General features: G+C 35.7%; 2 protein-coding genes and 1 long non-coding RNA gene across 5 annotated transcripts in view; 1 reads left to right on the top strand and 2 right to left on the bottom strand.

Moving 5' to 3' along the window:
• Positions 1-3,359, top strand: part of LOC107004968 (eukaryotic translation initiation factor 3 subunit I-like) — a 6,585-nt gene extending 3,226 nt beyond the window's left edge. Inside the window, exons 3-8 of the mRNA XM_015203406.2 lie at positions 541-668; positions 939-1,058; positions 1,225-1,314; positions 1,925-2,011; positions 2,133-2,212; positions 3,059-3,359. Coding sequence (XP_015058892.1) covers positions 541-668; positions 939-1,058; positions 1,225-1,314; positions 1,925-2,011; positions 2,133-2,212; positions 3,059-3,134 — 581 coding nt within the window. The 3' untranslated portion in view covers positions 3,135-3,359. The remainder of the gene's footprint in view (positions 1-540; positions 669-938; positions 1,059-1,224; positions 1,315-1,924; positions 2,012-2,132; positions 2,213-3,058) is intronic.
• Positions 3,360-4,590: 1,231 nt separating this feature from the next.
• On the bottom strand, positions 4,591-13,436 carry LOC107002879. 3 transcript variants are annotated; one of them, XR_003575272.1, is made up of 6 exons: positions 13,286-13,436; positions 11,414-11,509; positions 10,084-10,438; positions 8,124-9,971; positions 6,179-6,584; positions 4,591-5,463 (listed from the first exon to the last, which is right to left on the bottom strand). It is a non-coding gene; the product is annotated as an uncharacterized LOC107002879 (long non-coding RNA). The 3 variants fall into 3 exon arrangements; XR_003575271.1 differs by having other exon boundaries at positions 8,124-10,438; XR_003575273.1 differs by lacking the exon at positions 11,414-11,509 and having other exon boundaries at positions 8,124-10,438.
• Positions 11,642-13,301, bottom strand: LOC107002878 (transcription termination factor MTERF4, chloroplastic). Its single transcript, XM_015201076.2, has one exon. The coding sequence runs from the start codon at positions 13,210-13,212 to the stop codon at positions 11,716-11,718; it is 1,497 nt and encodes a 498-aa protein (XP_015056562.1). The 5' UTR covers positions 13,213-13,301; the 3' UTR covers positions 11,642-11,715.
• Positions 13,437-14,122: the final 686 nt, after the last annotated feature.

Genomic DNA, 14,122 nt, shown 5'->3' with positions numbered 1-14,122 from the left:
CCCCCCCCCCACTCTTTTTAAGTTCAGTTACCAAAGAAAAAATTGTTGTAGTCATTTTATGCTTCCCCTTTTGTTTCCTTTAAAGTCACATATCGTTAATAATTATCTTATTACTTTATCCATTTTCCTTAATTCTATGTAAACCAGAACTTGAGTATTGGGAAAAAATGTACTGTAGACTATATCAAAAAGCAAAGATGACCACCATTAAAAACATGTAGGATTTATGTGCAGAAAATGGAAGGGTCTTGCTTTCTGTTCAATTGATACAAGATTGGTAAAGGTATATAGCTTTAGGGAATATTTGTTGTCAAGAGTTAAGCCTAATATGTTTCCAGAGTTGTCACATCTAACACATAGAATATGCTTTGGAATTTGAGACGAAGGTATATGCCTTGTATAGTTTGTTATTGCTTCTCTGGTGGTTGCTGTCTTATACTAATTTCACACGAGCCTATCTTCCATTATTTTGGGCACTTTCTGACTCTCATCTCATGATCTTGACATTCACTGTATCTAATAATAATCTTCTTATTTTAGAAATGAGTGAGTCGGTGCTCGTCTTAAAGGGTCCCCAGGGAAGAATCAACAGAGCTGTGTGGGGACCCCTGAATAAAACAATTATAAGTGCTGGTGAAGATGCTGTAATACGTATCTGGGATGCTGAGGTACGTTAGTGTGTTTCAGCTTCATGGAAAATGTGCTGTCAATATGTCAAAGTTCGATAATATTTTGGGTTATTACTCTAGATACTTTATTTTATTATTATGAACAGTTTGGTGATTTATCAGGTCGCTTAGTTTTTGCATTATTCACATCGCAGTATCTGCTTTGTTGTTTGCTTTGTCTTCCTTTCTTAAATATTAATTAGTTTTAAGATAGTTTTCCCTGTTCTTCGAAGCTAGTGTAATGTATTGACGGTCTTCCGAAATTTTTAGACTGGAAAGGTACTGAAGGAGTCTGACAAGGAAATCGGTCATAAAAAGGGTATTACATCGCTACAAAAATCAGTGGATGGTTCGCACTTCATTACTGGTTCTCTTGATAAATCTGCAAAGGTAGCTCCTCATAGCCCTTGGAAATATGGCCATTGTTTCTTTATAAGTTCTTGCAACTACCTAGCAATATTTCATTTTGGATTTTCAGCTGCATATGTCCATATCCACTTTGTTTTTTTTTCTTTTTAGAATTCCTCTTTATTTCTAATCTCTGTCGATTTTCCAGCTCTGGGACATCAGAAGTTTGACACTTATCAAGAACTATACGACCGAACGACCCGTGAATGCTGTCACAATGTCGCCGCTTCTTAATCATGTATGTATTGACACTGATTAACTAATACATTGAATGGTTCTGATAGATAGCTTTTTAATCTGTTATCCTCTCCTATGTATTTTTCTAAATTCTTTTTGGTGTGGGTGGGGGGTGGTTGAAACAAGTTAAAATTTTTGAAATGTTCACGAAGCTACCTCCTTGAAGATGATCATGTCTTCAACTTGCAGCTCTTTTATGTTAATTATCAGTGTCCTGAATAAGATCTCTTAATCTCAAAAAGATATTTTAATGGGGAGTTACAAGTCCACTGTTACAAGAAATTGATTAAAACCGTTGTACTGTGGTAGATCTTTAATCATTCGCAAGATAAGGGAACTTAATGCTCACTGTAACCAACATTGATCATTACTGTTCAACATTTGATAAGGACACTTAAACTTAAATATCTTATGAAACAAAAGAGATGTTCTTCAAGAGTGTCTCATTACTGATTAAGAAAAGAACTAAAAAGGACCGGAGATGTGTTACTTTGAATCGGTTTGATGTTGCTAGTCTAAAGATTTGTTCTTCTGCAAGCAAAGTTTCTCCGAAGGATTCTGTAATGTTTCTTGATGTATCTCTCTAATCTAATGCTGCTCTTGGTCAATAGGTGGTTCTGGGAGGTGGTCAAGACGCTTCAGCTGTCACAACTACTGACCATCGTGCTGGGAAGTTTGAGGCCAAGTTCTATGACAAGGTAAGTGGATATATTTTGGTGTTAGGAATGATCTTCCCCCATCCTGAAAAAGAGAAAAAATGGATCTGATTTGGTTTCATTACATTTCGGAGTGTGTAATTTGTATCTGGATATGCATCAGATTCTTACTGAAGAAATAGGAGGTGTCAAAGGGCATTTTGGACCAATAAATGCTTTGGCTTTCAATCCTGATGGGAAAAGGTAATCACTCCACATTCCTGCCATCTCATATGCGGATGTCATGTACTTGTGCCATTATTGAAACTTGACTTTGTTTTCGTGTGGGCTGACGAGTTTTAGATTTTAATCCAATAATTTATTCTAAAAATTGTGTTCCTTTTCTTTATAGGTTCTAAGAAAACTCAACTTTTCTTGTTTTCTCATCTCGTTTTTGTAGTAGTACTACTTCCTCCGTGTGACAAAGATGAAGACGCTCTTTATCAACAATTACATTTTATAAGAATGATAGTGAATCCTAATCCGTTTTTAGTCACATAAGTATAGTACTACTACTACTACCTCCATATGAAAAAGATGAAGCTGTTCTTTATGAACAATTAAGTTTATAAGAATCATAGTGGTTCCTAATCAGTTTTTTTAGTCACATTGTTATTAACAATCGATGATAAAAGGTTCCGGCTTAAGAAAATGGTGGACTTATTTTAGGACAACTCAGATAGAAAATTAAGGCAACTGTTTTTGGATGGGTAGAGTGAAATTAGTTTGTTGGAATTTTTTGAACATGCAATTTTGTGCTAGTGTTGTATGCCCTTGATGGTTCTCTTTACTTCCTCTCCAAGTTTTTGGACCAAGTAGTAAGTTTTGGATCCTTCCAACTTAAAGTTGAAAACAGGAAAAGAAACATCATCTTTGATTTATTTGAAGTTTTACATATTTAGTGTGTACTTGAGCTCTCTCTCACAATGAATAACAAATTTCAGTAATGCTGATCATTTTCCAATTTGGACATGTTTAAAAAGCTGTTTTGTTGGCGAAGTTAATTGGTTATTCCATCTCGAGTGTCGTGTGAATGTTTGATTTTTGCAGTTTTGCAAGTGGTGGTGAAGATGGATATGTGAGATTGCATCATTTTGACCAGGATTACTTCAACATCAGGATTTAGATTTTGATAGGATCAGGTTTTGTAAGTTTTGTTACTTTTCGGTGTTCAGTAGAAAAGGAGAAGGATAATTATGTCTTTCCTGTTATCTCCATTGAATTTTTTGTATGCTTTTATTGTTGCAACCTATGTTCATCGCACGAGAGGAATTAACATTTTATTTCTGGACAAGTTGAGCAAAACATATTTACTGGATATTTTTAGGTGCAATTTTTTTTCAAGTGTTTACTCTACGGAGCTAGCATGATCTATTTATTCAAAAAGCAAAATATATATCTTACCTTTTGATTGATCCTCTGCTGCTGTTGTTTAGCTCCTTGAAACTTCACCGTTGTTTCATAGCTGAAGAAATTAATCGCATTAAGTAATGTAAACATAAGTAAATGATTTATCGGCAAACATAAGTAACTAGAATTGTTTTCTTTATATTATCACTAATGGGGAAACGGAATTAAATATTAGGTAACATGTAAAGTAGAAATATCTTAACCTCAACATACAGCAATAATATAACGTTTGCATGTAATGTAACCGTATGTAGAAACTGGAGAGAAGAACGATGATATATAATTCTTAGCATTTAGCAGAAAACATGTTTCCATATAAACTGATACTAACAATACAATGCTACTTAGAAAGTTCAAAAGCAGAAATCATATGAATAATACCCTTGCAAAACGAAGATCAAAAGCTGAAATTCATCTTGATGTTTGAGTCTCTCAATATTAAAAAGAGGAGGGGATTTACACCACATGATCAAAGTCAAACGAGTTCCCTATTTTGTCGATTTTCGTGTGCTATAACGGCAAAATCGATCCATTTTCAAAGTCAAACGAGCCCCGAATTAGGCATATCCTCCTCTATTTAGCAGGTTTTTGTGTGCTTTAGTTTTCCATCTTTTTTGGTGTCCAGATTACAATGTCCAAAATGCTGAAACCTTAGCTATGGAGTCGATCGGCCCTGACGGCCAAACCTTAGCTATGGAGTCGATCGGTCCTGACGGCCAAACATGACCATTTTCGAGATCAAACAAGCCCCGAAGCAGGCATACTCCCTATTTCAAAATGTTAATATTTTTTCTAGTTGTATGTTAATATCTTAGCGATGGAGCCGGTTGACCCTAACGGCCAAACCGGCCCATTTTTTAGGTCAATTAAACACACAATAAATAGATGAGATGGAAGAAAGAAGGGATTTAATCAACTATATTATGTTATTGATCAAACATTGGATAGATTACCAATCAACAATCAACATTTGAAGAAGATGAGAAACTTGAACTAATACACATTATCCCTGAGAGGTTCTAAGGTAAGAGCTAAGAGAATCCATCCACTACACTAACCTAATCTCCATAATCCCTTTTAACTTGGAAATGTTTATGGGGTTATTCTTTCAAAGTTAGCTAGGTTGTTCTTGATTTGTATCTAGAATCAAGACATGAATTTTAAGGTGATAGTTCTTACAAGTGTATCTCATAACACAAATTGAATTACTGACATTGATACAGTGCAAATTTCAAGGAACTGTATAACTAATACAATACAAATTTCAGTTGCTACTTCATCAATTTTAATATAAGCTCTTGCTATAGTAAGCACTTCATTTCATTAATTTTTCCCTTATGATCAATCAAATGCGGTCAGACAGTACAATTTTTCGACAAAGGACTAGTGATCTTCTCCGATTAAAAGGAAAAGACTGATCCTTTTCCAACTAAATATTTTTGCAACTCGCCAAGAATGCTTGATAAGACACCCACATAAGTCATCAGATCTACAAATGCAGATCATGCGTCACACTACTAACTGGTACTTCCTCATCATCCAACGGTGTAGGCGGCCTCCTTTTCTGCTTCTGAGCCAGAACCATTACCAATGAACAACAAGCTTTTACAGGCAAGGTTGACATTTCCATGGATACCATATGGATTCTCCTAACCGGAAGTAACAGAACCAGTACCACTGTTATCACGATTCCCAATCGAGGATTGTGCCAAAGTCATGTCCAGCAGCTCGCCAGGAGTGGCATGTCCATCAACCAAACAGTCAATACTCGACTTTGGCTGGATCAATTTTCTCATCTGTACTCATATTTTGATCTACTTTGCACAGTTCTGCAACCTCAACTCCTAATTGTTTCTGTGTCACGGACTGAAGTAGTTGGTGATGAGTCCAATTCCTCGTCCACATCTTGGACAACTGACACATCTGGCATCCAGGAAGTTCCCGCAGCAAGAGATCCAGATGAATATGAAAAAGCACAGGGCTCAGATCCATTCCCACCCAGATGCAGAAGGTCTGCTGTGTTGATCTCCAGCTTCCAGCTCTTCCTGTTTAAGATCATCAACAACTCAGTGACTTCTAGCAGAGTTTAAACACAAGAAAACCTATTCACTTTACGGCAAATAAATGCATATAAACGGAATCAAAACCCTTGGCGAAGTGAACTGGTACAACCAAATTCAGTTGATTCGAGATCCAACTAAGACAACTGGCTAATATCCATGCATGATTAAGAGTTTAAACAAGCAGGAGAGGTCAACAAGAAGCAACGTAGATCACACCCTCCAAAAGTGGAATTAGTTACAGCATCATAAATCTGATTCTCTCTGACTAATATCTTTGCAAAAATTCTAAACACTTGCTTCAAATATAAATCTCACCCAGCACTTGTTCGAAACCACCACCCCTTCCCTCTCTTACCTCTAGAAAGCATTTTTACAAAACATTAGTACATAATAAGTGTCAAATCTTCCCAATTGGCCAAAAGGAAATTAAGTCTAAATGGAGTGTCCAGCAAACTTTATGTTATTACATTAATTTTCAATATACTGCTCCTAGAAGACAGCACCCTTTTCTCCTTTGGAACCAAAAAGAAAGGGAAAAGTAAATGGAAATAGGATGATAATGATCTTCGTGATCTGAACCAATATTAACATAAGTTCTTATCTTCATGTTTATGTCTCTACCAACTTGGGAACTATTGAACCTAGTTGGCGATATATACAACACACATTTATTTCTTGAGAATAAATAACAACATACCTGTATTGGCGGTAATGAACTCCTGAATTCGTTAAAAGATGCTGTGTGACCAAAACCCATGTCAAGCAAAGGTTCTTCATCAGATTCAGACTCAAAGGGATCTTTTAAACCAAAGCCTGAATGATTAGCACAAACACCCCTCAGAGAGGAAGTAGGAAATGGGTTTATCTCAATCGCTTGAGAACGCGGTAAATTCTCCGAACTCTTTGATGAACCAAGTAGATCAGACACAAATTCCAAAGCATTTTTATCATCATTGCTCGTCTTGAGACCACCTTCAGGATAGCAACTATTACTCACACGGGGAGAGTTTTCAAGAGAGATTCTTGAGGAGATAACTTATCAGTCTTTGAATGGCACTTCGCTTTATAGAAGAGTCAGATGGTTGAAACCAGTTTATGCTGAGCTGGATTCAAAATAAAATAGAGAAACTTTAAGGTATAAACTCATCAACTACCTTAAGTTTTCTCAAGAAATAAGAGTGTTTTATCCGGAATTCGGAAAATATTTATTTTTTCAAAGAGTTGTGACTTTTTAGAGAGTCGCCACTTAATTTTTAAGGAAAATTAAGAAAACTATTGTTTTCAAATAACTTAACAGAAAAATTTGTTTGAAAACAATTAAAGAGGTTCGGGAATTCCTATTAATGTCTTAGGTGCTATTGAACATTCCTAAGACATTAATAGGAATCCCCGAACCTCTTCAATTGTTTTCAAACAAATTTTTCTTTTTCTTTTTTTTTAATAAGTAAAAGAACTCATACCAAGGCCTAAGTAACTTTTAACAAATGCGAGTCATGATCATTACAAAACCAAAGTAAGACATTTGAAAATGAATTTTCCGTGAAAGTTTCGCTGAAGCCAACCATGGATAGACATGCGAATAGTATGTACACAGGGATGAACGGATACAAGTTAAATTTGCATCAAGAAAACACTTTAAGTACACATTCTAGGCAACAACTTACTGTTAACAGCTAGAAGCGAGGGACATTTTTACTATCTTAAAAAAAAAAACTTGAGCAAAACGAGGAATAGAATACTTTATTATTACAGAGACTTAAGTTAAATCAGAAAATATGACTCGAACGTGAACTAAGAAACAAATTTACCAATTTGACAGATATGGCACTAAGCAATAGTACATTGCACGCATGCATTTATGAAAACTCATACCCAGGAAACTAATGATAAATGATAATAACCCCAAGTCGTATAATCAAGACTAAGTAATAACAAATCCAAATCATATAAGGAAACAAATTACACACTTATTCAAGAAACAGAGTTCTTCCTGCTAACATTACACAGTAACAGAGAAATCACACAATTTCATCTCACAGAAAATCACAGAGATCCTAAATAGCAAGGAGGACGAATTCATTTGTCATGAAGGAATAACTACGCGAGATGAATGAACGAACACGGATGATGTATTTTATACAGCTTGTGACCGAGAAGGGAGTGGCAGAAATTTATTCTAAGACACGTCGAACAATCACAACCAACGTCATGTGTCATTCAGGACCATATAGCAGCAACAATACCCATTATTTAAAAGAAAACGACGTTAAACTCGACTTAGGACACCCTTTAACAACTAGAGATAAAATCAAGTAAACCAAGAGTTGACTATACTGTAAGACAACCGAAATGAAATTAACCTACGCTAGTTCGAGGAATTCCTGAAACAAGTAATAGAATGCAGGGACCATCAAGAAAGAAAACACAGACAGACATATAGGTTTCGTCAGGCATTAAATGATTTTGAAAGGCGAAGAACAAGCAACAACGAAAGGTTATCGAACAAACCAAGTTTATCGCTGCTGCACAGCCAACCCAACAGTCAAACCCATCTCAAATATTAACGCATCGGCAGCCAAGGATTGACAGTCAGGCAAGCAACTCATTAGGAACAAAATGGGCTCGAAGGGAATGAGCATTACCTCTTAGAGTGCAGCGAAATGGGAAAGTAGCAAGCTTGAGACGACTTCCGACAACTCCAAAAGATTTTCGCGAGCAGAGGGACTAAGTGAAGGCTCTGAACCAAAGCTTCGACTCCCCACTAATTTCTCTAAGATCTTTCGATTTCTTTTCGCTATATATCTTGTTATAATTCCTTTCAGAAATTTCTTTTTTTTAATGTAATTTTCTCTGTTTTCCCTGAAAATCTTTAAGAAACCCCACCCTTTTTTCTTCCCCTCTCCTTCTCTCTTTCACAATGAAAGAAATCTCCGCTTAAATAGCGGGAAATTAGGGTTTGGAAAGGAGGAGAAAAGGGTAGAAATGAGAATTTCCATCAGCATTCAAAAATTCATCCCTCTTCTGGATAAGATCCTTTTCCTGAAAAATCTGGACTTAATCGGAAAAAGATGAACACTCAAGATCGATGCCCATGTCCTTGCTAGCGACGTGGTTCGATCTCACCACTGCAAGGACAAAACGCGTACCACTGCAAGGGGACTTAACCAATTGGAAATTTTGAAAAGAAAAAAAAAGGATTGGGCCTGTGGGAAATTGCTGGCAGTTGAAATTCGGGCCGCAAAATTGGCCCCAATTTGAGTTTGAGAAAAAGGCCACATTTAATTTCCCAAACGGACTAAATAATCGGTAACTAGATGAAATTAATTAACATAAATTAATTAAATAAACTTCTTAAATTTTAACGAAATAAAGTAATCGACGTAATTATAAAATAAATAATTCAACACATGTAAACTGATTTAGTAAAGTATTAAACCCAAAATAAGATCTTTTTGAAACGATTTTAGGATAAACATAAAATATACGAGTATATATGATTGCGTAAAACATATACCATCTATAAGTACAAAACGCGACGAAACTAAAAAAAACTTGCGAAATTATATGTATACATTTGAAATTTTATAAGACTAACTATTTTGAAACGTTTGAAAGTGAGGAAGCTCGATAATTAATTACTGTCGAGGAGGGTCAAAATTTGGGTGTCAACAACGAGCCATAAATCACAAGCAAGAATCTGAAAAAGAGGAAAAAATAAAGAATGCAAGAAAAAAAACACAAATATCATAAAAAATATTAATCGAAGAGAACTGAGAAGAATGATGTCAGCAGAAGGGAAGAAAGGAAAACATACAGCAGCAAGACAAATTTCATGAGGATTTGAAGTAGAATTTTGCAGATCGTCCCAACATGCAGACTCAACGGTCATTGAAGCATCAAATGTCGTTTTTCTTCTCTTTACGTTTGTCATATAGTATACCAATCTGAGATCTTAGGATATGGACTTTCATAACCAGGAAGAATTCTAGACTAAACAAGGTAACTCCTATTCTATGTCAGCTATGTGGAAGTAGCAGAGTGCTCTGTTTAGACAAGACCAAGTTCCTCAATTTGGAAAAGATAAAATTTTCTTCATTTTCACAGCATGGAGATGAACTCTATTCTTTATTCCCCTTTCTTACTTTGAATGTAGTTCAATCGCCACAACACAAATACTTCAAAATGGCAACCATTTTGAAGCCATTTTGAAGTATTTGTGTTGTGGCAATTGCACTACTTTCAAATTTTAAAAGCCATTTATACTAACCATTTATTCTCTAAATGTAAAAGCCAAATGTATATCAGTAATGACCTGCATGTTGAGGAGGACAAGAGAAAAGATTCAAAATTGTAACCATGAGATACTGGTCATACCTTGTCAATCTCACTGAGTCTCAAATATCCATGCTGCCTTTCATCAAGTCTCAGTTAAAGATATATTTTTCCCTGCTTAACATCAATTCAGAAAATGTGTGCTCCCACAGTGGATACTGGACATATCGAACAAAAGTTGAGGGAGAAAAGAATAAGTTGCTAACCGCAAAAAAAAAAAGCCTCCTTAATGACATGGACAAAGACTTGGATGTATGCAAAGGGTAGTACCGAAAAGTAAAGAACCAACAAGAAGATGCGCAAAAAGGCCACCCAATCTTCTACACAACAAGGAACTACATGGGTGCACCAAAAGCAGATGAGGAATAGAGAATACTGCTCAACTGAGTAAACTCATGTCTACCCCTTCAAAGATCTCCTATTTCTTCCTCTCCAAACAACTCACATTAACGTGAATGAAGCAACATTCCATACCCTGCGTTTTCTCCTCCATTTTGGCATCTTCCAGTTGTCCATCAAATCTCACCCATAACATGGCATCCTCCGAAGCTTAAAGAAGACACTTCTTCGTACAAGGTTTAAAGTTCCTTAACGTCGAACATCCACTCCTCCCCCACAGTTAACACTGTCCAGACAGAAACACAAGAAACCATAACTGCGAAGGACCATTTGATCCATGTCTTCTCTGACTGAATAAAGCATTATATACTAGAGAAAGATAAGAAATAAGATGGTTTCAGTCATCTGCAAGATCAATTCTTTCACCCAATTCTTATAATTTGCATCAAAATGGAATCAAGGAGATGATGTGTTATGTTAAAACATCTCAACACATAACTCCAGGAAAAGAAGAAAACACAGCATAAATCGAATTGCATGCAATTTCACTAGTAAAGTTCTAATAAAGACTGAGCATTTTAAGATACTATAAAACTTTCCAACCTTGTAGAAGCTTTCTATCCTTATTCAGGAATACAGGGCCTACAACGTCAATAACGAAAGAACAACTAAACAGTACTTCCTCCTTTCAATTCACATGCCTAAACAAAAGTAAACTAGAGGACAAACGAGCTGCAAATTAGGACAGTAGAAATAGCTAATCATCAGAGGGTGAGAGCTATCAGGATGAGTTCACATTGATGTATCATAGGCTTCTCACATCAGCTTCATAAATCTTAACAGAAGGGTTCACAGGGATCTAATCCCCACCCGTCCCAAACCATGATGATTGCTAATTGTCAATGTACAATTTTTTGATCTGAGATTTGTTAAATGACTTATTTTAAGAAGGTAAATCAATTGTATAGATGAACTAGCACCAAGGGTGTGGTTTAAGCCTATAATACCTGTACAATACTTTCATGAGCAAGAAGTGGTAACTGATTCTTTCTTTAAATAATCAGCTTATTAAATTCTTTACATGAGAATGTATCTTGATAAACGAAAGAATATATCATATTAATCATTAAACATGAGATATTTGATTTTCCTTCGACTTAAATATTGCTTCTGAAGCTATATGATTCTGCAATATCAGGAATGATCATAGCGGGAGGATAAGCAAATAGCAAGAAACTATTGTTTTGCAATGACTTTAAACCTGAAACAAATCCCATGGAAAGAAATAAGGTCAAGATTATGCAAATGACATCTGAGACAATTCCTTCGATGGACGCAACTTCAGTAGGAGTAAAGCCTGGATATTAAGGTACACCAATACAAAAGGTAGAAGTTAAGACAAGGAAGATCTTCATTTCGATACATTGACTGTTATAAATGTTGTCAAACTACAAAAAACACGTTGATCGTAATGGAAGAAAAAGGCAGAAAGCAGCAAAATAATTCAGCTAATATTGAAAGATAATACCATTTATACCCAATTCACAAATGTTACAAAGTACACTACAAAGAGACAGTGCGTCTATATAGTGTTTCATCTTCACTTTCATCTTCCTCTTCTGATACAATCTCATTGCCTGGCAGCTCTAACTTCCCACCCATACAAAATGACGGACCAGAACTTTCAGGCTCTATATAATCACCATACAATCTCTCTTCAAATCTTTGGTCACTACAATTGAGAAACCAACCCAAAGAACATCTCATTCCCTTGTTCTGCAACCTCTGGTACCTGGGTTTGATTCTTGATTCCAAGCTATAGGTGAAGTAGTCTGGAAAGTCCAAAAGCTCTTCCATTGGTCGACCCATATCGCTCTTGAAAAAGTAATAACTATTTTTCATGAGGCCAACTTGCAAAGCAACTAACTGAGGACATTTTACAATCATCTTTGCCACATCAGCCGTTGAAAATCCCCGTCCAACAAGGAACTCAACTGGTTTCATTATCACATGTTGGTGTAGACTGACAATTTGTGGCATCTTCTCAATGACTCGAGCAAAACCATCAGGATCAATCTTAAGCTTTAAGTTAAAGAAATATTGTTGCGACGACAACTTAGCTTTCAAAGGTAAACCAAGAATTTGTGGAAATTGCGCAATAACAGAAGGCAAAGTGTCCTTCCTAAGTCCAAAACTGAGTAAGCAATTTACATTTGGTTTCACCGTCTCTTCAAGATCATAACCAAGTAAATATGCTCGCTTCTCCAACATTCTCGCCAATATTTTCTTCGGCAGACCCAATGAAACCAAATAATCCACAAGTGGTTTAATAGTCGTCCCAACTCTCATCCCAAGAAAATATGGATATTGTGTTACCATCGGCCCTACATCCCTCGGATTAACCCCTATACTAACCAAGTAAGCAACTGAAGTACTCATTGTTCCCTCAAGTTTAAACCCTAACAACTCAGGATATTTCATCAAAACATACCCGATATCTTGTTTCTCAACATCAAGACCTCGTAAAAATTTAATAACCGGAACAAGCTCCACGACGACACTAGTATGTAAACATTGGGGATAAATCTTAATAAACTCACCAAGCTTAGACCTTTGAAGCCCAATTTTCTCCAAGTAAGTTAAAACGGGTATTATGTTTTTCCTCACACTACAACCAAGCATTAAGGGATATTCATTCATATCATCAACTGTCAGACCAATTTTCTGCAAAAACTCGACACGTTCACGCATAACTTCAACAGTGGAGGGTAATTCCAACTCCTCTAATTCATCAGGGATTATTCCTATACTTTTCAAATAATCAGATATTATTACACGTGACACCAACTTCTCTTTGCGCCCTTGGACTACACCCCATGTTACTGTTGGCATTTCATATTCTGGGAACTTAGAAGAATGGGTTGAAAAGGGTTTCTGGTTCAATACCCTATATGGGGCTTGAGGGGTTCTGTAGGGTTTAAGGGTTGAGTTAAAAAATGAATCTTTGGGGTTTCTGAAGATGGTTTTTAAGGATTGATTTCTTCTTATTATTGAGGTCATTTCAGTGAACAAACTAAGAGCATTCAAGAATTAATTCACTTACAAGAAAAGTAAAACAGCTTTAACGCCTTACCTTTGCTCAAGCAGAACGAATCTGCTGTCCATTTCCTTCCTTGAGAAAAAAAAAATTAGGGCTTTTGAGTGTGGAAGATTGAGGAGGAAGAAGAGTTCCGAACCGACTCATGCGCTGGGCTGGGCTGGATTCGCTATTGTCTATTGGAAAAAAAAATTAGACGGTTAAACAAATTTATACTTGTTATAATTATCATTCACAATTAATATTAGGAAAAATAACTTAAATACACAACTATAAGTTTAGTATTCTCTAATTTTCCCTTCTTTTTTTAAATATTACATAATTCCCTTTTTTTTAATTTTAGTAGAAGTTTAGACATACATAACCTTCTCTCTCCTATAACACACTTCCCCAATATCATGCCTATTTTTTCTCCACTAAAACACTCAATCTTCTGAATCACTTTTTGAATTTTGAATTATTAATTTTAATTAAAAACATTTCACAATATTTAATATGAAATTTTGAATTTCAAAATTCAAAAAATTTGAAATTTCTGAAAATTGGACCATTGTTCTCTGGTTCTTCTTCTTCTTCCTACTCCATCATCCGTCTATAGTTCTTCTTCTTCTTCTTAATCCATCATCTGTTCTTATTTTCTTCTTTTTTTTCTTCTTGGTCATTGCTATATTACATCAGTCGTCTCTAGGTCTTCTTTTTCTTCTTACTCCATCATCCGTTCTTTTTTTGTCCATTGTTCTATTACATCATATTAATGGATCCTTTTACTAATAGAAGGATTTATGATTCGGACTATGAAAATTGGAAAGAAAATAGAAAAAAGTCTTTGCATGATCCTATGAATATTCGGAAGGATTCAAACAAAAAATTTGG

The sequence above is a fragment of the Solanum pennellii genome, chromosome 11 (assembly GCF_001406875.1).
Source record: "Solanum pennellii chromosome 11, SPENNV200".
Taxonomy (NCBI): Eukaryota; Viridiplantae; Streptophyta; class Magnoliopsida; order Solanales; family Solanaceae; genus Solanum; species Solanum pennellii.
This window is presented reverse-complemented; position numbering and strand designations above follow the sequence as displayed.

Bases quoted from the DNA above. Each gene is read 5' to 3' on its own strand.
- LOC107002878 (XM_015201076.2), bottom strand. From the start codon at position 13,212: ATGACCTCAATAATAAGAAGAAATCAATCCTTAAAAACCATCTTCAGA.